Source organism: Sceloporus undulatus, unplaced genomic scaffold, assembly GCF_019175285.1.
Source record: "Sceloporus undulatus isolate JIND9_A2432 ecotype Alabama unplaced genomic scaffold, SceUnd_v1.1 scaffold_23, whole genome shotgun sequence".
NCBI classification, from domain to species: Eukaryota; Metazoa; Chordata; class Lepidosauria; order Squamata; family Phrynosomatidae; genus Sceloporus; species Sceloporus undulatus.
The window spans coordinates 966115-989178 of NW_024802945.1; the positions used below are offsets into that span (position 1 = coordinate 966115).

Below are 23064 nucleotides of genomic sequence, written 5' to 3' on the forward strand. Positions count from 1 at the left end.
TACTCACATGATCAAGATTAAATTCTGCTACCCTAGTTCCATCCTGAATGCAGCTGATCTCTTCTGATTTTGGAAGCTATGCAAGATTGCGCCTGTTTGCTATTCACACGGGATACCAGCATACGATGCCACAGTGGGAACCAGGAAAGAATCCTACCTGAAATGCTGGAACGCCATTGTTGCCAGTCCAAGCTGACAGATCCTGGGCAAGATGCACCAATGGTCTAGCTCAGTATAAGGCACCTTCCTATCCCCCCCCCCCCAAATAAATGTGTGTTTCTGCTGACTGGTGTTGTTAAAACTGGGTTTTTTTACTTCTTCTCCAGAGAATCCTACTTGAGAGTATGTGACTTGCCCATTATCACTCAAGGAGTTTCCATAGCTAAGCGGGGATTTGAACCCAAGTTTCTAGAGTCCTGGTTCAATACTCAAAACTACTATACCATGCTGACAGTCATTGTTCTTAATTCTCTAGTGACCTTATATTGCAGCAATAATGTTACCTATACGAGTTTTATCTTAACTGTTTTAATTTTGCAAACCCGCTTGAGCTATCCCCTTTTAGGAAAAAAGTAGGATGAATATATCATCATCGTCGTCATCATTGTCATCATCATATTCACAGACCACAATGTAGTTAACACATCGGCTTTAACAGTCACACTTCTTATTTTTACAAAACACACTAAACATCTGATGCTTAGATTCAAAACAAGAAGAAACCATCTGTTGCCACTGCATGGCTGTCCTAACGACAGTTGGAAGCCTTTCTCTTCTAACAAAATTAGGGTAGCTAATAGTTTGAGGAACAGGCTGGAAGTGTGCAGCTGATGGAGCCAATGTGTGTGAATATTGGTTGGCAGTGGCTGAGCCTATTCAGCACGAGGAGGAGAAAATAGTATGGGATTTTTGCAATGGGATTCCCCATATGGAAACTGTGGAGAAAACAGTCAGGCGTATCAGAAAAGCTTTCTTGTGCCAGTAGTTCAGAAAAAAACGATGCTGTGCTGTTCCTAATCTTTAACAAGTCTTCACTGTCACCATTGGTCTGAGGAGGGTTTGCAGTAGACCTTCACAGAGATCTTCACAAATCTCACAGTGGCAGGGGTTGAAGTTCACACTACAACTGCCTGTTTGCTAAATTATTTCCTTCCCCCCCCCCCCCCAACACACCTCCCATGTTTTAAACCTGACTGCCTCTTTTGGATATTTTGTACATTTTCTAATGGTGCCTGCTAAAAAAAAAAAAGCCCTGTCCCCAAACCCTGCCCCTTTTCAGACATAAAAGGAAATATTGCACAGGTTTACACAGGAGAGGGGGAGAGACATATCCCCTTTGGCTCTCAACCTCAGTGCAAGCTTTGTGTGCTGAGCTGCTCTGGGCTTGCTGCCAGTTGCAGACGGCTACAGTAAGCGGATCTATCCTCTTCCGCCTCCCCCTCCTTTTTGCAGCCATCCCATCGGCTACTGGATGTTACTGGAACCAAATGGAAGTGAGCCTGGCCTCTCCATGACTGTGGAGCCAGTATACTGAATGGTTGCCTCATCTGTTTGAATATTCTCCAAGGCCTTCAGAAATGTGTACTGTAGTTAGTTAAGAGTTTTTCCCTTTTCTTTTTAGCATTTATTAGCAATCTTTCCAAATGTACATTGCAGTTGTCATGGGGACATTTGTGGCTTTCCTTCAGGGTTTTTTTTTTTTTTTACAAACTTTACCTATTAGCACTTGTTCCCAATGCAGGACTATGAATTTTAACTGGAAGAATGGTCAAATAATGTTTTGTTTTGTTGGCAATGACACATATTAATAAGTAGGGCTTGTGTCCTTTAAAAGAATAGTTTGGTTATAGGGTCTTAACTGTTCAGTAATGAGTGAATGAAGAAGAAATAAAAAGTGCTCTGTCCTCCCAGCACTGAGAATATATGTATTGTATCATGTGCCTTCAGTGACACTAAGACAAACCTATCATAGGGGTTTCTTGGCAAGATGTATTCAGAGGAGGTTTGCCACTGCCTTTCTCTGAGACAGAGAGAGTCTGGCTTGACCAGTATCACGGCTGAGCAGGAATTTGAATTTAGGCCCTTCACAGTCTAACACTAAAACATCCTGTTTCTTCAGTTGTAAGTAGCAGTTATGGCTTTTTCCTTCAACACTTCAAAATATTGAAGGAAACATAAAGTATGAAAGTTTTGTTACCATCTAGATAGTCTTGCTGAAACTAAAAGCCAGATGGTTTCATTAGTGAAGACTGCAGTTATGTGAATGTGTATTAGGGAGGATATCCCACTAAATTCTTGTTCTTCCTTAAGCAGAGCTAGATTCAGGTTGCTTATGCTCCTGAACCAGCTGGCCATCCCTATTCAAAACTCCTTTGCTGTCAATTGCTTGTGCCAGAGTTTTGGGGAGGTTCCTTTCCAAGACTGCTACTCCCACAATCCCCTAGCCACCATGTCCAGCAACCATGTTGGCTGTGGGATTCTGGGAGTTTTAGTCCAAGCTCTGTCTGTACTTTCTTGGGATAGATGGTCCAGACTTTCTCTGGCAGGAGACACATATCCTTCTTGTCTGGCCTCCCCACCCACTGCTGCCATAGCTGTGCTATCTTACTTGGGCAAACATGCCTCTCCCTCTCCACCCAGGTGTGAAACATCTGACCCTGACAAAACAAGTGAGCAGCACTTGAGGTGAAGAAAGCTCTGCCCAAGCCTCTTTTATGGTTGCTGCGTAGACCAAGGGTCTACATTGCTAGATCAGGTTTGATTTTTTATGGTTTTGATTAATATGTTCTCTCTAGGAATCTCTAAGTCTTCCAGCGCAATTCCTTTGGAAGTTGACCATAGAGTTGTGCAAGAGAACCGAGAAGTCCCTAGAGAAAACACTTCGCTAGGCATTTGTAGGTCCTCCAGCATGATTTGATGATCAACTTCTGGAAGATGTTGATTATAGAGTTGCACTGGAGGACCTGGAGATTTCTAGAGAAGTGTTCTTTCAGGTAACAACAATGGTGGGTTTTGTATATTTGCATTTTTTCCACATTCATAGGGGTCCTACATCCCTAACCCCAGCAAATGTGGAGGGTCCACTGTATCTGTGACCTCAGCTTACAAGAAAACAAAAGGTATGGATATTGGACGTAGAAAGCATGTTCAGGTAATTTAAAAAATTGGTGCAGATCTAGTTTTATGTATTGAATGGCTGTGGGGTGACTTTTGTGAAGCTGCATCCATTTTGTTTTAATGCTTCAGTTCTCCAGATGTAAAATGAGTATGTGGGAACCAAATTTACACTTTCCTGTGGGCAAATGGTTAGAACATTAGACTGTGACTCTCTGGAGACAACGGTTTGAATTTGCACTCGGCCATGGAAACCCATTTTGGCAAGTCATACTCTCTCGGCCTCAAGGGAGAGCAATGGCAAAGTGCCTCTGAACAAATCTTGCCAAGAAAACCCTGTGGTAGGTTCACTTCAGGGTTGCCATAAGTCAGAAATGACGGTACACAGCAATGAACATGGGCAACCAGAGCGCTTGGGAATGGTTAATAGTGTTGAGTCAGGTCACATCAGTAGCAATTTATGGATTTGTGCATAAACTGAGTTAGGGAAGTCCAGAAACACCATGAAGAGAGGACGGGACAGTGGTGTCAGCACTTAAGTTTGCTAGCCCTGGGTAAGTAAATATTTCCTGGAAAGGTGTGTTGAGTAAGAAGAGGGTTCTGTTTTTTTCCAGATTACTGGAGCAAAGGCCATCTGCTCATCTGCAACTTCTGAGCTTTGTTCTAAAGCCGGAAGTCTCCTAAGATGTACTTCACAGGACATTTTACTCCTTATGTGTCAGTATACTTGGCGGAGGGGGAAATCTCTTCTTAAGCTGACAAAAAGGACTGGAAATGTAGAGACTCCAGGGAGTAAAAATATCTAGCTAAGTTGGGACCTAGTGAGTCAGCGTTAAAGAAGATAACTGCCCACAGACTTCAGACTTCTCTCGACTGAACAGAATTGTGAGGGGTGGGTGTAAGTGTGATATGTACATGTAGTGGTGAGCAACTGTGGCAGATCCAAGTCCTGATTTTCACTCCCAGAAAATGCTGGCAGCCTCATGGCCTGCAAAAAAAATAAGACCAGAAAGGAACTGGCTGGAAATCAAATTCTGGTTTTGAAAGATCAGTACTTTGCAAAATGTTAAACAGTACAGCCCAGAAGTTGCTGTGGTAAGAATTCTACCCCAGTAAAATTTTCCCTCTGTCCCCAAATTTCTACCATTAACAAAAACGGAGGCAGTGAAAATAATTCACACTAGATTTTTATGTGTGTTATGTTTGCATTCACTTGGTATGCCCTTTTGATTTGGATGCCCAAACACTATTTCTAAACCCTCAACTGGATTTTTAAGTGACGTCCATGACACAAATTTGGAGACTGAAGGAAAATTTGATGGGAGGGGGACAGCACCCTATTTTTGCCTTCTCAGGAGTTACACCCTGTATTTGGCCCAGAAGGTCTGAGGAATCTGGAGGGGCTGAGGGCTACATGCCTCCAAGGCTGCTCTTTGCTCACCCTTGACACACACACACACACACACACACACACACATATATATGTGTGATAACTAAAAATCTAAAATAATACAAAAGCTTTCTTTGGGTGGATCTTGGCGCACTGAAAGTTATATTTGAGCTACTTGGGCCTGCCTTTGTTTTTGCAGAAGGTGATTTTTTAAATGCTGCAGCTAAGGGTTGCACACAGCTAGAATGGCCCAGATGCAGTTAGTGGCCAGGTCTTTCTGCCAGTAAGACTTGCTTAGAAGAAGGACTTGCAGCAGGTACTGCTTTCAGCGTCCAGAGTAAAGCTACACTTGCCAAAATTTCCTCGCCAGTACACTGCTGGAAGGCCCAGGCCAGTCATTATTGCTCCACTGTTCTGTGTCAGCTGGAGAAATGTTCCTGTACATTTCCTGTTTCAGTCTTCAGGAAAAACCTGGCTCTTTTCCATGTTCAGCTGGATGCTGTGCGAACCAGAAAATGGGTTTTTCTCACACTGCCAACAGCCAGACTTTGCATGGAGTCTCTGCTCAGTGGAATGCCTTTGCAAACTAGTAGCCTGAGTTTATCCTGTGTTCAATGGCTAGAGGATGGGAGACAGCATCCCAGGGAAAGAGAAATGAGCAGCGGAAGGTCCATCGAGGTCTAACATTCCACATTCCCTAAGTCGCTGTTCTTTATTTTCAGATGGCAAAAGCTATTTTGCCTTGTCTGTCTGTTTAACACTATTGGGGTATGCTCATTTGTAGGCTTTCCTTTAATCCTTTTCATTTGGGCTGTAATAAACAACCTTCAAATCACATTGAACCTTAATACAGCACACTGAAATCGATAATACATTGTAATTTTGGAGTCTGGCATTTCTTGGAAAGATGTTCAGATTCTTGCTGCAAAACACGCTACGCTTATTTGAAAAAAGTAAAGTGGAATGAACGAATCCTTTTTTCTTCTTCTTGTATGCGAATGCCTGGCTTGCACATCAAAACAATTAAAACGGAAGTAAGGAGCAGCTGCAGCCGCTTGGAAATTTCTAGGCTTTCCCAATAATTACATGAGTGGCAGAATTATCCTTTCCCAACCTGAGCCTAAAGTGGGGGTGGAAGGATTGTTCTGCTCTGCTAATCCAGGCCAGATTACAACCTTGTAATTGGATCCTTGTACAACAGGCTCACTTCTGCCATGCAAAGCTGGTTGTTCGCTCAAGAGCAGCTCCTGGAGCAGAGTTGCCTTCTGTCTGCTCCGGTGTTTGTGTGTTTAATGACTTTTCTCTGTATGCCAGCGCTAGGGCTTCATGCTTAAACCACAAGGCTGACGCTGCTTAATCCTGGGTTTCTGAGAATGTTTGTGCAGAAAGATGCTCCAAGGCATCTTTTAAGGCCCGCCAAGGGCTTTTGTCTTAAGAATAGACCCATAATTGCCGTCTGCCCAAGAAATGGCTTCCTTTTGTAAAGAAGAGAATGTCAACAGAGGTGAGAGAGCAGACAGACAGACCTCTTCCTATGGTAACATGAGCAGTTTGTGCGGAAATTCCCTATGACATTCCTATGTTGTTGTTCTTAAGAGTCCTCCAACCTATGGTGTCCCTAAGGCAAACATATCCCAGCTTTTCCTTGCAAAATCTATTCTGAGGCTGAGAGAGTGTGACTTGTCTGAGGTTGCCCAGTGGGTTTCCATGGCCAACCAGGGATTCAAAGCAGATTCCCTAGAGTTGTGGCCCAATGCTCAGGCTACTACATTCCTTACTGTTCCTTCTATCCCCCTAAAAAGTCTACATCAAAATGCCAGTTTTGCCGCAAGAAGAGGCTAGTTCTTCGAGTTGTAAAAAACAATCCCACTTGTCTAATTTCTCTGGTTTAGCAACAGGTATTCTACTTCTCTTAATCTTTTGGTAAGGCAAGAAGAACATTTTTTTCTGATTTGGAATAGAACCTGATAAGTTTGGGATAGTACACTTCCACTATCCAAAGTCCTCAATCCTCTTTCAAACCCTCATATGCATAACAGAAACAGTCTGTGGGATCTTAGTCTTAGCCAGACTCCCCATCTGTAAGTGATAAATACTGACCCCATGTTTCATAAGTCTTGTAAGAAATTCTACAAAGTTAAGATGCAGCTCTGAACACCTGAAATGATGTGCATTTTGTGAATGCTAAGGGTGGAGATATTGCTGCTGCTTCTTACAGAGGAGTGTTTCAGCAGTGAGAGAATCCAGTGGTTTGTGTTGAATTGGCTGCATTGTGCACCTGGCCCTGATTTGGCAATGTGGGCCTCAAGTACCCAATTCCCTGCCTCAGTGAACAACTCTTTGTGGCTCCTGTGAGATTTCTGGCAAACCACCCTGTTATGTAACATCTGCTAACACCAGCAAAAACCTAGCCTTCCTGACAGGGCTGGAAAAATCCTAGAAACCGAAGGCTGGCACTAGAGATTTGGAAATGGTTGGGATTTGTAAAAAAAGAAGCTGTCACTCTGAGTATAAGACAAAAGTGAAAAGGGAGGTGTTTAATTTCCATAACACCAGCCTTGCATTTGTATCCCATGGCTGGGCAAAGTTACCTTTTGGACTACTACTCCCAGAATCCTCCAGCCTGCTGGCTGGGAGATTCATAGAGTGATATTTTGAAAGGTAACTTTATATTGCTGTACTATATTTGTAGGCATTTCAACTTCACTTCCTGATGTTCTTTCCTCTTTTTGCCTTCTTCCTTTTTTCCCATAAGCTCTGAGGGATTCTCAGTCTTGCACATCAGTTACAGTCCTGCACTTTTGGAAGGTGCCAGAATGTGTGTGTATTTGTATTTGTATGTGCGCATGCGCCATATGCTGTGTAGCTGGCAAATTAATTTCCATTCATTAATGTGATCCCTCTTTCCTCTCCTCTTTCAGCTCAGAATGTGACTGTGGAAGAAATCCTTACTGCCTACAAGCAGGCCTGTCAGAAATTAAACTGCAAGCAGATACCCAAGCTACTGAAGCAGATCCAGGTACGTGCATTCCCTTCAGTGTACAGGACAAACATTGATCAGATCTGGCTGTGAAAGCAAGAGGTGGGTTTTCAGAAACACAGCTGAAAGCTGGTTGCAGCTGGAACTGAAGGCAGTAATGATAAAACAAAGGCTGGCCCAAAGGCCATGGTCTTGTCTTGGGATTGTATCACAGGCCTTCCCAAGGAGTTGTTTTGGATGGATCTTGCCAATTAGGAACAAATGAAGCTGTCTTGTATTGTGTCAAAGCACTGCTCCATCTAGCTTGACCTTGTCCTTGCTGACAGGCAACACAGCTTACCTGTTGCTTTCAGATCTTCCCAGACATATCTGGAAATGCCCCCCCTCGATTGAATCTAGGATGTTTTGCACATATGTCACATGCTTTTCCATGTACTCCCTGTAGCTGGAACAAAGACAAAGAACAGGTCCTCCCAAACAGCTGAAGAGGCCCACTTGTATTAGATGCAGACTCTCAAGCTGTGCCTGGAAAAAAATCAGTGCTTAAATGAAAATATTGCATCCCTTTTTCATGAACCCCAAAAAGGCTTATATTTTGGCAGGTAGGGGTTCTGGTGGCAGGGAACTAAACTCACTAGCACTCATGTCGGGTTATGAGGTCTCATGTTTGTTGCCCTAGAATGCCTTCTTCAGAGCTATGGATGTTGCTTCATTACAGTTGTTTTGGAAAAGTGGCAGTAAGTTTTTGTACCCCACCTCCAGCCCCAAAATAACAACCATCCATTTGGTCAGTTGGGAACTTATAGTTCAGCACTGACAGAAAGTGGAATCATATCTCAGATTAGTTTCTAAAATCTAAGACTGGACCTAGGAATAATCTACCCCAATACCAAGGAAGGGAAGTTTCCCTAGTTTGGGGTCTTTCTTTAACCGGACTTTGATATAATCCCGGATCTGAAGCACTTCTGAACTGATTCTTGAAGGAATCGTCTGGATCAGAGAGAGAGCTAGCACTTGGTATGTTCGGAAGATATGTACATTCCTCTCGTGCTCTCCTTATTCCCCAATCAGAAACCATTCTTTGTATACTGACATCCTTACTCTGTTCTGCTCTGTTACAGGAATTTAAGGACCTAACACCCAGGATAGATTGCCTCGATCTGAAAGGTATGGCCTTGAGCTTCCTGTTGATCAAGTGGAAATGATAATTTCTTGCCTACAGGCAATATGATCCTCACAATTTATATGTCAGGGATTTTTTCCATTTACTTCTATTTGAAAGTAGTCACCTTTGGGAACGAAGAGTTATGAAGAAGGTGAGAATGAACTGTGTTGCTAATTCTGGGGCCATGTAAGACGTAATACACAAATTGGTGAATCTGGAGGTCTTGTTTTGGCTGGTAAACTCATGAAATGTTTGCTCCAAAGCTGGCACAGACGTCTGCTGCTCTGCCAGTATTCCTCTGCCCTCCTCCCATCTTTTCATTCATACTCAATATCCTTTTTCTTGGTCCCAGATATAATTTTTTTAGAATAAGCTTGCATATGTTTGGAAGGGGGCCAGATTGTGTAACCATGCTGGCACATGTGAATGAACAAACAAACATTGCAGACGTAGATGCAGTCTTTCCAACGTGAGGCAAACACACATGTGTGCTAACACACACACAATCTTGATTGGAGCTACATGGGGTCATTTAAGAGAAGACTGAGAGGTGACATGATAGCCATCTTTAAATATTGGAAGCGATGTCATGTAGAAAATGAAGTGAGCTGTTTGTTGCTGCTGTTTCAAAATACTAACCAGTGGATTCGAAGAACAAGAAAAGAGATTCCATTAAGCATTAGAAAATATTATTTTATTGTGAAAGCAATTTGACAGTCAAATAGATTGCATCAGAGGGTGGTGGACCCTCCATCTTTAAGCCAAAGTTGGATGAGATTCTTTCAGGTGTACTTCAGTTATATATTCCTGCATAGCAAGGGGTTGGATGAAATGGTCCTAGTTGTCCCTTCCAACTCTTTGAATTCTATGGTTCTATGATTTGTACCTATTGTCCTGCTCTTTCACCTGATTTCATAACTGCAGACGCTATCCTTACAAACACATCAATGTACATCCTGTTTGTGCTACAGAGGCAGGTTGCTGATTTCAAGGTGTGTTTGTGTACCAAGTTTGCCTATAAAATCTCAGTTGCCAAAGAGAGGCTGAGTCCAGTGGGCAGGGCAGAAAAATTGTCAGAGCCTCAGGCCTGGGAGGATGGGAACTTCATCAGAGCAGAAAAGCAGAAGGTTGCACATGACAGCTGAGCAGATGGTATGTGATGGGGCAGGAGGAGAACCAGCCGCCGCTTCAGGTTATCTGGCTCTGTGACAGAAGTAAAAGCCAGGCCTCTAAACATTCTTCATATCCATTGTACAGTTAGAAATCTGTACTGTGGTGCAGAAAAAATGGACTTGAGTTTCCTTTTCTTGTACATTTACAAAACAAGTTCTTAGTTCTCAAGAAAACCAGAGTTCATACTTTTCTTTTCTGTAACTTCACATCTCAGGATAACCAATTCTGGGAGTTTTCATCCAAAAAAGTATTTTTCCCAAGCTCTGTGTGAGAGAGTTTTGAAAAGGGATGGATAGGGCCTGTTGAAAGATATGGGAAGTGTTCGAGCTGATCTTGGTCATTCCTAGGGTTGCCTTGCTTTTGGTTATTGCAAGTTCAAGAAGTTGCATCGAATGTCCCTGGGAGCCACAGGAACTAATTGCCCAAATCTTTTTGTGTGCACCCAGGTTGTTTTTGGCACATTCCCTTGCTCCTGATTTGCATGTGATAAGCTTTTCTTGAAAACCTGCGCTTTCCTCTACTCTATTAATAATTTGAAAACTATATTTTCCTTTTGTTCTTTTAAGGCAGAACCAAACTATGCATCAAGGCCAATTCCTTGGTCTGAAAAATAATGAAAAGCACCTGTGAGCCAGACATACCCAATTCTCAGAGACTGCAGGATGCATCTATGAGCCATGCCACTGCTCAGGACTCTCTGTTCCCTCTTATTCATGATGTGAGCTCACAAATGAACACAGCGTGAGGTGCAAGCAGATCATTAAGTACCTACGAATCTGCCTGCATGAAACTGCTTGTCCAGTTAGTTGAGAGTTTGGAAAAGTTTGGAGTTTTTTTGTACTATAGTTCCCAGAATCACTCATCCAGCATCTCTGTTTTGCATCCAGTCTCTTGGACACAGACTTAGTCAATACCTTCTTTCACAGACCTCACCAACTTTGTGGCTTTCCACATATTTTGGACTGTGTGTCATGTAATCACTGACCAGTGGTCATGCTGGCTGGAGCTGATACGAGGTTTGTAGTTCAAAATACATAAGAAGCACCAGGCCTCCCTTTCTAAAAGTAAAAATTGGAAGGGGTTGGGATGAGTTGTGTCACCAGTCTTAAAACCACACTTCAGCTTAGAAATTTAGAAAATCATCTATACATTGGTTCTAAATTATACAGAATCCGTTTCCCTTAAAAAGGGAATTTTTAAAATTTCAAAGGCCCACCTGAATAAACAAAAGCATTCCTGTGGAAACGGTAGGTTGGAGAGAAATGCTTCTCCAGAAGACCTCAAAACACAGGCAGTTTGTATTGGAGAATATGGTCCTTCAAGCAACCTGGATCTGATCACTGTGAGCAACTGATATTTATTCTCTTGCTTTCTCTCTTCTCCCTGCATCCCAAATTGTGACTTCTTGGATTTATGTAAATTGTGCCTCATGATAAAATCTTATGAACAGCAGAACCTTTCAAATCTAACACTGTGTTTGTTTGTTTCATTTCCAGGGGAGAAGTTGGATTACAAGGCTTGTGAGGCCCTGGAAGAGATATTTAAGCGCCTCCAGTTCAAAATAGTAGATTTGGAGCAAACAAACCTAGATGAAGATGTATGTAACATATGTAAATGTATAAGAAATGTTTATTCATCCCCCCCTCCCCCAAATGTCCTTCTGAAGAGTTAACTGGGCAGAATCCTGCAATTCTACAGCATACAAAATGTACTGTAGATATAAAGAATTAGATTTGCCAGGCTGAATATGAAACAGGGTTGTTGCTTTAGAATTTTGCAGATCCACAGATCAGGAAGGCTTATTGTGAAGTTTCATCATGCAGAACTACATCATCACTACTTTCTCAGTTTCCAACCCACTTTTTAGCTCCTGGTTGTAACACAGCAATTTACTTATGGAAAGCAGAGCTTGGGAGGGGACAAAAAAGCATCTAGCTCTATTGTTGTTGGGCACATAGTAATAACATCATCCTCTGGTACCTCCTGAAAACCCTTGGGAAGTCAGGCAGGGTACTTGTTGCTGTGTATGCAGCCACATTACTGCTTTACCCCAGCCCAGTAAATAGCCATGTTGAGGGGATGGGTTATGAGGGGAAGGAGGAGAGATTCCATAGTTTTGCCTGATGGAACTTTACAGTAAATCTTCCTAATTGAGGATCTGTTAACAGTAAAGCGATATTCTGTATTCAGCCTGTTAACTCTAATGAGGAACCTCAGTCTAACCTAACACTTTGTTGTGGTCACTGTGCCCACCCTTGCACCTTCTGATGGGAGGGCACAGATGAAGAAGGTAGGTAATGGCATTTTGGGAAGTTATCACCACCTTAAACTTGCTTTGAATGCCACTTGAACATCTTTCACGTAGAAAACACAGCAGAGTTAGACTCATTTTATGTAAACACCATTCATGTAGAAAAGTAATGTATCAGATTAAGACTGTGCTACCAGCTGTGCCTATTTTTTATTTACATGGAACTTTACAGTGGAATTGCCCACCTAGAGCCCATAGTTATCCAGTTCAGTATTTCACTTCAGGATTCCAGGACCACAAAGTTCTAGCATCTCATTTGTAGCAGCATGGAAAAATCTGGTTGTCTCTTCAAACAAATACAACATGCTGATTTGGGACATTTCTCGCAACAGGTTCATTGATGACATAGACCAAGTCCTACAAAATAAATAATTTGTGGTTGAAATCTGGAGCAAGGCTGCTCTGAGTTGTTTCTTTGGCTTGCCATACTGGTTTTTCAGGGCCATAACTAGTCATTCCATTGCCTGGGGCCATCTCCCAATTCTGTTTTCTCCCCACCTTTTCTAAATCTGGCAGTGCATAAATGGAATGAAGAAATCATCTGAGTTATTTCATTGTAATAGTTTCTGTTAAACAGTAATACTAACTGCTAGGCAATTGAGAACTGACTTAATAAAATAGAGGTAACTCGACTCTAGAGTTAATCTGTGTATCTGTGAATCATTTCACTATCAAGTTGGAATATTTTAAATTTTAAATTAGGCAAATATTTTAATGGAAACACTAATCATGAAGTTGTTACATCATTATGTAAGTATGTGCATATGCATACATAAGGAAACTAGTAAAAACAAACCCTGCTCTAAAAGTCAACACAGACATCTGGAACATTGTGTATAATTGATATAAACTTAAATGTATAAAACATCCTTCTCAATAAGAACAGGAGCAATAATGATTGTGTCCCTTTTAATAGACGAAGACCTCCACTATTTGCAGATACTTAGGGTGCAGACTGTTCTTCTTCAGAAATGTATGCACATGTGTGCTGGCCAGTTACAGCTAAGTGTGCAGCATTACATGTCCCCACATATCTCCTCCCCCACCACTTTTATTCCTTGACTGAATATACTGTACTGTATTAGTCTGCAGAAAAAGGTCCATAAGCAGTTGTGAGGGCAGCTTTCTGGCTGGTGTGCTGCAGTTTTGTGTGTGCTTCTCTGGGGCCACAGTTATGGCAGTATGATTCCACTTTAATGCCATGACTGCATCCTTTGGGTTGTATGATGAGGCAGTAGAGCTCTTGCCAAGAATTCTAAGTACCACTCCCTAAATTACAAATCTCAGGAATCCATAGAGTGGGACCATGGCAGTTAAAGTGGAATTTGGGTGCTATAACTGTGTGGTGTGAAGGGGCCCTGGAATTAAACCTCACTGAACACAACAGGAATTGTTTCCAAGGGCACATACACAGAGTTTGGGCTGTATGCTTTGAGAAGCTGAGATCTGCTTTTGGTGAATTGCCCTGAAAATTGCATCTTAACATCACAAAGAGAACTTATGTGTAATCTCATTTTAACCTAAGAGGCATTACTATGTCACACAGTCATTCTCATTTTGCACCCCAGTCTGGGTTGCACCCAAAGCAAGTGTTTTGTATTTCACCAATGCAGTTCTGTGTGAAGTCAAAGGCTTTCATGGCCAGCACCCATAGTCTTTTGTGGGTTTTTCGCGCTATGTCGCTGTGTTCTGGAAGAGTTTATTCCTGATGTTTCGCCAGCATCTGTGGCTGGCATCTTCACAACATGGCCACATAACCTGAAAAACCCACAAAAAACAATGTTGTTCTGTCCTGATACTGATGTTCCTCCCTCCTCCTTCCCCCTCTCTTGTCTTTGCCAGGGTGCCTCAGCGCTGTTCGATATGATTGAATACTATGAGTCAGCCACACACCTCAACATCTCCTTTAACAAACACATTGGCACTCGGGGTTGGCAAGCTGCTGCACATATGATGAGGAAGGTTTGTATTGGAATGTCCCCCCCCCCCCCAAACTTTAATTGCATTGCTTTCAGACAGCATAGAAGAAAAAGAATTGACGCTGAATCTGCATCTTCCATGCACAGCTCAAGCTTTATTGTCAAACTACAACCCACAGTGCCAGTCAGTGCCATAAAAGGCATAAGATTTCCCCTCTCTGCAGTTTTTTTTTTTGGAGGGGGGTAGTGGTGATGGGGGGAAAGCTCTTTGTTTTAAGGCAGAGAATTGGCAAGTTCTCCACAATTTCATGGGCCTGGTGAGCATCAGATCTAACCACCCCCACTGAGCCCAGTGAGAGGAATGCAGACTCATTTGCGCTGCTCTGTCTGGTGCTTGTTGCAGACATCAGGACCCCAATGGGACCCAGCTCTCTTGCAGGGAGGATAAACCTCTTTGCCGTTCTCTGCCCATTCAGGAACTTGATAATCTCCTGCGTTAACAAGCTTATTGCTCTCGCTGTTTCTGGCTGCTGGTAGAACATTTTTCCCTGCCACCAGTGGAAAGCTAGATCCAGCTGAGAGGAATCGTGGGTCAGGAGCTAATCCTGCAACTGCTGTTCTTTCTTTGTTTCTTCCTGTAGCACCCATTTGGATCAGTGTGACAGTGTGTAGGAATAGTGGTGAGGCAGTAGTGGTTGAGGTGTATCCATCTCAATGAACAACAGTGCAGCCTGGCTTGATTGTTCTTTCATTACTCTTTGTGGATCTGAAGACTTGAGATTTGAGATGAAGTTTGGTCTTGTGTGCTTTCAAATTGTTTCTGACTTATGGCGGCTCTATCACGAGGTTTTCTTGGCAAGATTTGTTCCAAGTAGGGTTGTCTTCCTCCAAGGCTGAAAGGGCATGACTTGCCCAAAGCCATTCAGTGGGTTTTCATGGCTGAGCAGGGATTCTAACCATGGTCTCCCAGAGTCCTAGTCACATTTTCAAACCACTACACCACGCTAGCTCACAAATGTCTCTGTATATAAAACTACCTTAAACTGAGTGAAAATATTGGACCTGATACGGTCAACCCTGACTGACAGCTCTTCTGTAGAGTCTCTGGTAGGAGTCTTCAGTGGGTTTGCTCTCTGAGGTCCTTGCCTAGGCATTTAGCCTAGGGTGCCTGCCTGCAGAAAAGATACCCACTTCCACCAACACCACTTGGGGAACTAATGTCTGGGGCAACCACACATTGCCTATCCTTCCTTTAAGATCTTCCTAATGACTCAATGAGAGCCAGTGTGGTGTAGTGGCTTGAGTGTTGGTCCAGTACTCTGGGAGACCAGGATTCAAATACCAGCTCAGCCAGGAAACCCACTGGGGAGCTTTGGCGTGTTCTCCCAGCCTAAGAAAAAAGCAGTGGCAAACCCTCTCTAAACAAATCTTGCGAAGAAAACCTTATGAGACAGTTGCCATAAGTAGAGTCAACTTGAAGGTACAGAAGAATAGCAGTCGCAACTAATGACTGAATAACATGACAGCATGGTTCAGAACATGGTTTGGCAAAAGACACTTTGGACTCAATTGTCCTGAGCTGAAAAACATTGTTCTAAACACGTAGACACTCTTTTCTTGACTCTTGCTTTTTCCTACAGACAAACTGTCTCCAATACTTGGATGCCCGCAACACGCCACTCCTGGATCATTCTGCACCGTTTGTGGCACGTGCTTTACGTATCAGCAACAGCCTGGCTGTGCTTCATCTGGAGAATGCAAGCCTCTCAGGGCGTCCCCTCATGTTGCTAGGTGAATAGTTTGAGTTGTCCTTTCTTTCTCAGTTTGCCAGATCTTCTCTCTTTTCTCATCCTCTCTTTATTTTTAGCTGTTGTTATCCTAATGATGAACGCAGTTGACTTGTTTCTGTGAAGGTGGCTTCTGTCCTTTTGAGCAGCATACATGCACATGGTTAATATGCTTGCCTCTTTGTCCACACAAGGGGCTAACCCCACTGCTGTGGGGAGAAAAAACGGCACAAGCCCATTTTAACCTCTTTTCTTGTAAGCTACCATCCAGCTTCCTGAAATCGTCAGATGAGGCTAGATGCTTCCTCCTATTTGGCAAACTAGAACCCTATTATGGTTGTGAATCTTTCCCTCTGCCCCCTCTCCAATATTTATCAAACTTACAACCTACTCTTATTAGTAAATTCTAGTGGTATTCTGTGTGAAGGACTTCTCAGGCCCTTACATATCAAGGGGACTTTGCTGCCCTAAACTTAGAAGGTAGTTGTTTTTGTTTATAGTGTGGATACTTACCAGCTGAACTACTTGATGGGAATCCTGTTCAGCCTCTTCATGAGTTTGTTCTTTCAAGTGTTAGGCTAGGGTTGACTGTTAATGTTGAACTCTGGCAAGAGGTCTTTTGTGCCTCCTAAAATTTGTGAGAAGTACCAAGAGTGGCTGTATCAAACTGATATAATGCAACACTAGTGGCTAAGTTTTTGCATTCTTGCTGAGGGCATTAATAATAAATTGGAGCCAGCCTCACGAACTTTAAAATGCAGACCTGTAGCAATAATGAATGAAGTTTGAAAGAGACTCTCCTTCAGTTACAGTTGCTGTATCCTGGGAGCTCACAGACAACTGCCAGGCTCTATTTGACTTTGTGATTTTTGTTTGATTATTTGTTTCAAACTTCTGTAAATGAGCAGAATGGAAGATTTAGTACTTAACTAGTGTATACGTCTTATTCCTCTCCCTCCTCTTTTTTTCTCCAGTGTGTCTGTCTAGGGAAGACATGAGCAACTGTGGGAGGCCAGGAGACCTTGGGGAGCTGGACCCTTCACCTCTAAAAAAATAATGATTGTATGTCCCCAAATATTTCCCATTTCTGGCAGGCTTGTAACTTATCCCTGCTGCCTCTTGTTTCTTCTGGGAATGGATGGATGAATGGAGAGATAGGAAAAGATGAGAATTTCAGTGGGAGCATGTTCTGTTTCTTCCTTATGTCCATACCTCATCCAAGGATCCAGTGGGATTGGTCTGCCAAATAACTATTCCAAGCTCTACTATGGAGGCAGGGTCATTAACAAATTGGGCAGGCAGATGACTGGTGGTCACCAGAGAGACAAGACAAAAGCAGGACATCTCACATACTGATTTTGTTGTTCCTTCTGTTTCCCCTTTTTTTCTTTTTAAGCGACGGCTCTGAAAATGAACATGAACTTACGGGAGCTTTACCTGGCTGACAACAAGCTGAACAGCCTTCAGGACTCAGCTCAGCTCGGCAACCTCTTGAAATTCAATTGTTACATTCAGATCCTGGACCTGAGGAACAACCACATTCTGGACTCAGGTGAGAGATTCCTGTGGCAGCTATAGTATTTTCCCACATGAATTTGTTTTCACATCTGCTGGGAAGACCTTCTTTGTGTTCCTCCAGCCTCACAGATACACCTGGTGGAAACATGGGAGAGGGCTTATCAGCAGCTGGGAAGTGGAGTTGAGTGGGGGCACTTAACACACCCCTGAAATTTCTCTGTGAAATATCTCCATCAAATTCTGTGTCAAAAAGGGTCTACTTTTGTGACTTTAACCCATTTATGCAAAGTAAGGTGGCTTGGTTATATTTGTGTATTTTGACAGTTCATTTTAGTGTTGTCAGCCATGGGAAATATAAAGGAAGGTGCCATAGTCTGAAACAAAGTTATTTTAGAAGTAGAATAAAATAAAAGGGTTTTAAAAAAACTTTTCAGGTACTTTTTGAGCCCCCTGAAATTTTCTCTCTCGTTTGTTGTTGCAGCTATTGAAGTCAAATAAAGTAGGTTGCAGGCAGCTAGTTCTCATTGCAGTATGCTCATTTTCAATTATTAACATATTTTCATTTTAGTTGTGTCAAAGGGGTCATGAACAAGAACTTGTTGTAATCTGGAAGAATAGGGTTGTTCACTAGTTAATCGATGAACTCATTAAATCTTAAATAAAGATGTGTTTATTGAAATTTCAGTATCAGTGCTAGTAAAGTAATCAAAAGATGCATAAGATGGAATCAAATTAGTGTCCTCAGCTTTTCCTTAGAAACAACAACAACTCTATAGTTATAAACAGAAGAATCAGTATAATGCAGGGAGTTTACAGTGCTGTTACTATGAGATGATAGAAATCTGTTTCTAAAAGGAACTAAACTATATATCAGTTCCTTGAAATAAACATTTGTAGAATGTACTGGTGCTGTGTTCTAAATTTGTATTCTTTTCTTTTAAAAAATATTAATAAATACTTAGCACAGTGTGTTAAATTTCCTGGATGCAAAGTAAAAGTTTATAGATGATGGGGCAGAAGTGGATCAGATGAGACAATAGGTGCACCATTGTGATCAGAGCTTGGAAAAGTAACTTTCCAGGACTTGGTTGTAGTGACTAGTGTGTTTATGTGAGACTGTGCTGATGTCAGGGCTAAACAGGTGCTGGGACTGTCGGGAGGATGAAAAGCTGTTGACTGAGACCCACCCTCACGCCCTCTTTCCAGTTCTCTTCTGTCTTTGCTTGACTGTTTTGTTGTTTGGGTCACAGGGTTGGCATACATCTGCGAGGGACTGAAGGAGCAGCGGAAAGGCCTTGTCACACTGGTGTTGTGGAACAATCAGCTGACTCACACTGGCATGGCCTACATGGGGATGACACTGGTGAGTCAATTCTCTGACATGAAAGGCAGATGCTGTGCTGAATTCTACTGGCCTCTGTTATCAAAACACAGAAACTTGCATTACACTGAGTTAGATCATTAGGCTTTATAGATCAGGACTGTCTATTCTGACTGGCGGCCGGTCTCCAGAATGTCAAGCAGAGGGCATTCTGATCATGCTGTCTTGTCCTTTTAACTGGAAATGCCTGAGATTGAACTTGAGACCTATATGCAAAGAAGAAGTTTCACCACTGAGCTGTGACTTTCCCTTTTTTTAATGCTCCCCTTTGGTTTTCGAACCCTGTTTCCGCTTAGCAAGCTTGTATTAATGTATAAATTTACAGACTTTTGAATTACAAGGTATAGTGATGACCTCTTTCTTTATATGGGTCTTAAACAGAATGCTTATTTTTGTGAACAGATCTTAGCCATGGTCTTGTGTTGCCCTGCTTGCTAGACTTTGTTGAGTCTGCCCTATGTTGTGCCCTGGCCTGCCCACAGGATATGGATAGGACTGCCTGCTGGATTGAGGTTAAATTTCATCTTCCTACCAGTTTTGATTTAATTCACTGGGCTTGTGGCTTACTTGAGATGGCCAGACTTCCGCGCAAAAGAGCCATACGTTAAGAAAGCATTTAATTTTTTGAGCAGTGCTTGAACCCAGAACACAGTAACCTATAACATTCCCTGTTTGTATCTTCAGCCTCACACCCAGAGCCTAGAGACCCTGAACTTGGGGCACAACCCCATTGGCAATGAAGGTGTCCGCAACCTGAAGAATGGTCTCATCGGCAACCGCTCAGTACTTAGGTTGGGCTTGGCTTCAACCAAGCTGACCTGTGAGGGTAAGCCATTCCTTGCCACATCCCCGAGTCACATGGCTCTCTGCTACCCAGTCCTCAGTGGTGGAGATGCTACCACAAGAAAAGTTTGTCTCTTGGGTGTGGGGCTCACTGGGTGTCCTATGTTGTCCAGGGGCTGTGGCGGTGGCAGAGTTCATTGCGGAGAGTCCTCGTCTGCTTCGACTGGACCTACGGGAGAATGAGATCAAGACAGGGGGACTGATGGCCTTGTCTTTGGCCCTGAAGGTCAATCACTCATTGCTGCGGCTGGATCTCGACAGGGAGCCAAAGAAGGAATCGGTATGTCCCTGTTTTTGCAAGCTTGCATGTCATGTGTCTTCCATCTTGTGCTTTTATTGCTGACTGGGGGAAGGATGGTTGTGAAACTTTGGCTGTGCAGCAGAAGTTAAAATACTATAACCCATCCAACCACAGCCTACAAAATCACCCAGTTCACCTTTCACCTTGAAGTGAAGGGGTGGCAGAAAGAGCTTGTCCCATTGTCAAGGAACAAAGAGTGACATTTGGTGATCTGGAGCCACCTATGGCTGGACTCCCACCCAGTTTGGAGACAGAAGCAGCACAGAGTGCCCTGCATGAATGGTAGGATTATCCCGAGTCCCTTCAGTTTAGAAATATATTTAAAGGAATTTCTCTCTTTTCTTTTGAGTAAAATGAAAAGAGGCCCTCTCTTTAGTGGGATTTCTTTTTTGTGATACATAATCTCAAGTGCCCAGTCTGTCTATGAAAGAGAGCTTTCAGCATCCTGTGAGCCCTATCCCAGCTCCTTAGCTCAACTCTACTCCCAGAGAGGAGCATGCTGTGTTTGAACCTTTCAAGATCCCTGGAGATGTCTGTCTTGAATCAGCTATGGAGAACCTGCGCACCAAGTCTCTTGCCCTCTTGGCTTTGCACAAAACAAGACCTTGTGTTTTCCATTCTGAGCCAAACAGAGGAGAGAATGAGTTTGTATACAATAGCAAAAGCAGACATTTCATGTTCTGGATGCAGTGGGACATCCAGAGCTTGAAAAACAGACTGGAATCTTGGATGAATTGCCCAAACATCCCCTGTTAATAGTTATTTCAGGCTGTTTCTGCAGAAACCTTAATTGGACTTGCCTTTTGTTCTCAGGTTTAGTTCTGTCCTGTTTTCCTCTTCTCCCATATAACACTGAGATCTACAAACCTTTCCATAAATGAAAATTCATGCAATCAAGAGCTGATGTCAACTGATAGATTCAGCCTTGGTTTGCGGCCTTCTTGTGCTCTTCCTTGTTACAAACCAGCCATATTGACTTCCAGGTCCCCACCTCAGCCCTGGTTGCAGTATACTCTAGTTTCAGCCGAGTATTACTGTTGGACTGTGTTTCCTTGAATGGCACATTTTAAAAGCTTCCTATATTGCAAGGTAGTAATTCAATTCCATCTGAGGTGCAGAAGGCATTGTCAGAACCACTTGATACCTGCTGTCTCAAATTTCCTTCTCAAAATGTTGTTTTCCTTGATGTAGCAATGGTGTCACTCTCATGAGTGAGTGCAGAAGCAACTGACTGGTAACTATGCTGCCTTTCTTAAATAAATTTCCCAGGGAGCGATTGAGGCTCAGTGTGCCGCACAGAGGTGATAAAACTTGAGTTAAGTAAGCAGGCTGTTTACCTTTAACTCCACATCTGTGGATCTTTGGGACAAAGAGACTTGGGATCTGTCTGTGTATTACATTTTTAAGCTGCTCACTAGAGATGTCTGGGTGGTGTACAGAATATAAAACCCTACAGTGTTGGCAGTAAGATAATGACTCAATGCAGCAGAAAAGGAGAGTTGCTCAAGCTGTAGTGAGCAGCTTGTTGCCATTTCCGCATAAAAACTGACCAGATCCTCTATGCTATGCCACATCTGTATTCAGACTGGCAAGACTGAAAAATATCAAAACTCGCATTTTCACACCCCCAGATTCTGGGACAGAGCAGATTTCCTTTAAATGAACTGTGCACCTCTTGTCCTTCTGCAGCTGTGTCATGTTGTGTGATTTGGCCATTTGCCTCATCTTTTGCAGGTAAAAAGCTTTATTGAGACACAGAAAGCCCTCCTGACAGAGATCCAAAATGGCTGCAAGCGCAACTTTGTTTTAGCCAAAGAGAAGGAAGAGAAGGAGCAAAAACTCCAGCAGTCTGCCTCCATGCCAGAAATCACGGTTACAGAGCCCCTTGAAGAAGGACTGGTGGAAGATGAGGGGCAGAATGGGAACCCAGCATCCACCCCAGAAGAAGGGGAGGAAGTTCGGGAGGCATTAACGCCCCAAGAGAATGGGGCAGCAGATGAGAGAGTTGGAGGAAGCAACGATGAGTCGTCCGATTCAGATTCGGACACTGATGAAGAGGAGGAGGACAAATTAGAGATGAAGGATCTCTCTAAGTCACAGAAGCACAGCAACCTGAATCATGTTGCTGAGTCGCACAAGCTACCTTCCCCTGAAAAGACTAAGGATGTCCTTAGCTCTGAAAATGCACTTCCCCCTTTGAACACTGCAGGGGAAATCAAATGTGAATCTAGAGGGGTAGTAGCAAGCTTGCCTCCAACGCCACCCACTCCTCCTGGCAATGAGAGGCGGATAGCGGTCTCCAGTCCTGGGCGAGGCCACAAAATCTTTGTTGTGACTCGTGTGGAGAGTCTGCCTGAGAAGAAGGATGAGAACCACACACAGGCAGAGAACTCTGTTGCTCTCCAGGGAGTTCCCCCAAAGCAGACTAACCCCCCGGCCCAACCTCAGGCAGCAAAGACTGAAGACTCAGATAGACATGGCAGTGAGCCTGCATCTGAGTTGCGGGCCAGCTCTGAAACATCTCCTTCCACCCCAAATTCTGATTCAGGGGTGGAAAAGATGGACTCTGGGCCATGTGAGAGGACGTCTCACCACACTCTGTTGCCTAATGGACTAAAGATGGAGTTTGTCCATGCACTACCAGATGCATCCTTAAGGCGTGAGGGCAAAATTGCCAGTTGTGCTGTAGAACATGGTAAGAGTACAGTATATCTAAATCTTTGCATTACAAAAGAGGAGATTATTTATATGTCTATTTATACTAAATGTAGGTAGACTCTATCTGTCTGTCTGTCTGTCTGTCTATCTATCTATCTATCTATCTATCTATCTATCTATCTATCTATGCGTGCATGCAATTAACCAATTACACACACACCACTATTATGTTATATTATATTACATTATTGATTATTTAAAATATTTCTGTATTGCCTCCCAGCCCACAGTATAATTTACCTGGGAAGAAACCCTTGGAATATTTTAATTCAGACATAAACATTAGGATCCCAAAGCTTAGTAAACAGCATTTTAAAAAGTGTATTATTTTCCAACTATGATCTCTCACAAAACCCCTAGTGATCTCACTGAACCCTAGAATTCCACATAGCCCTGGTTGAGAAACCTTGGTATAATTTACAATGTATGTAATTTATAATTTTATAAATATATATGAGAGTGAT

The 23064-nt window shown here is 42.9% G+C and overlaps 1 protein-coding gene across 1 annotated transcript in view; it reads left to right on the forward strand.

Moving 5' to 3' along the window:
* The window catches only part of LOC121917552 (protein phosphatase 1 regulatory subunit 37-like), a 41665-nt gene that overhangs the window by 14472 nt on the left and 4129 nt on the right, over nt 1-23064 (forward strand). Inside the window, exons 2-11 of the mRNA XM_042443609.1 lie at nt 7426-7523; nt 8606-8651; nt 11319-11419; nt 13976-14095; nt 15693-15843; nt 17236-17391; nt 18608-18720; nt 19423-19564; nt 19695-19861; nt 21617-22577. Of these exons, the coding sequence (XP_042299543.1) occupies nt 7426-7523; nt 8606-8651; nt 11319-11419; nt 13976-14095; nt 15693-15843; nt 17236-17391; nt 18608-18720; nt 19423-19564; nt 19695-19861; nt 21617-22577 (2055 nt within the window). The remainder of the gene's footprint in view (nt 1-7425; nt 7524-8605; nt 8652-11318; nt 11420-13975; nt 14096-15692; nt 15844-17235; nt 17392-18607; nt 18721-19422; nt 19565-19694; nt 19862-21616; nt 22578-23064) is intronic.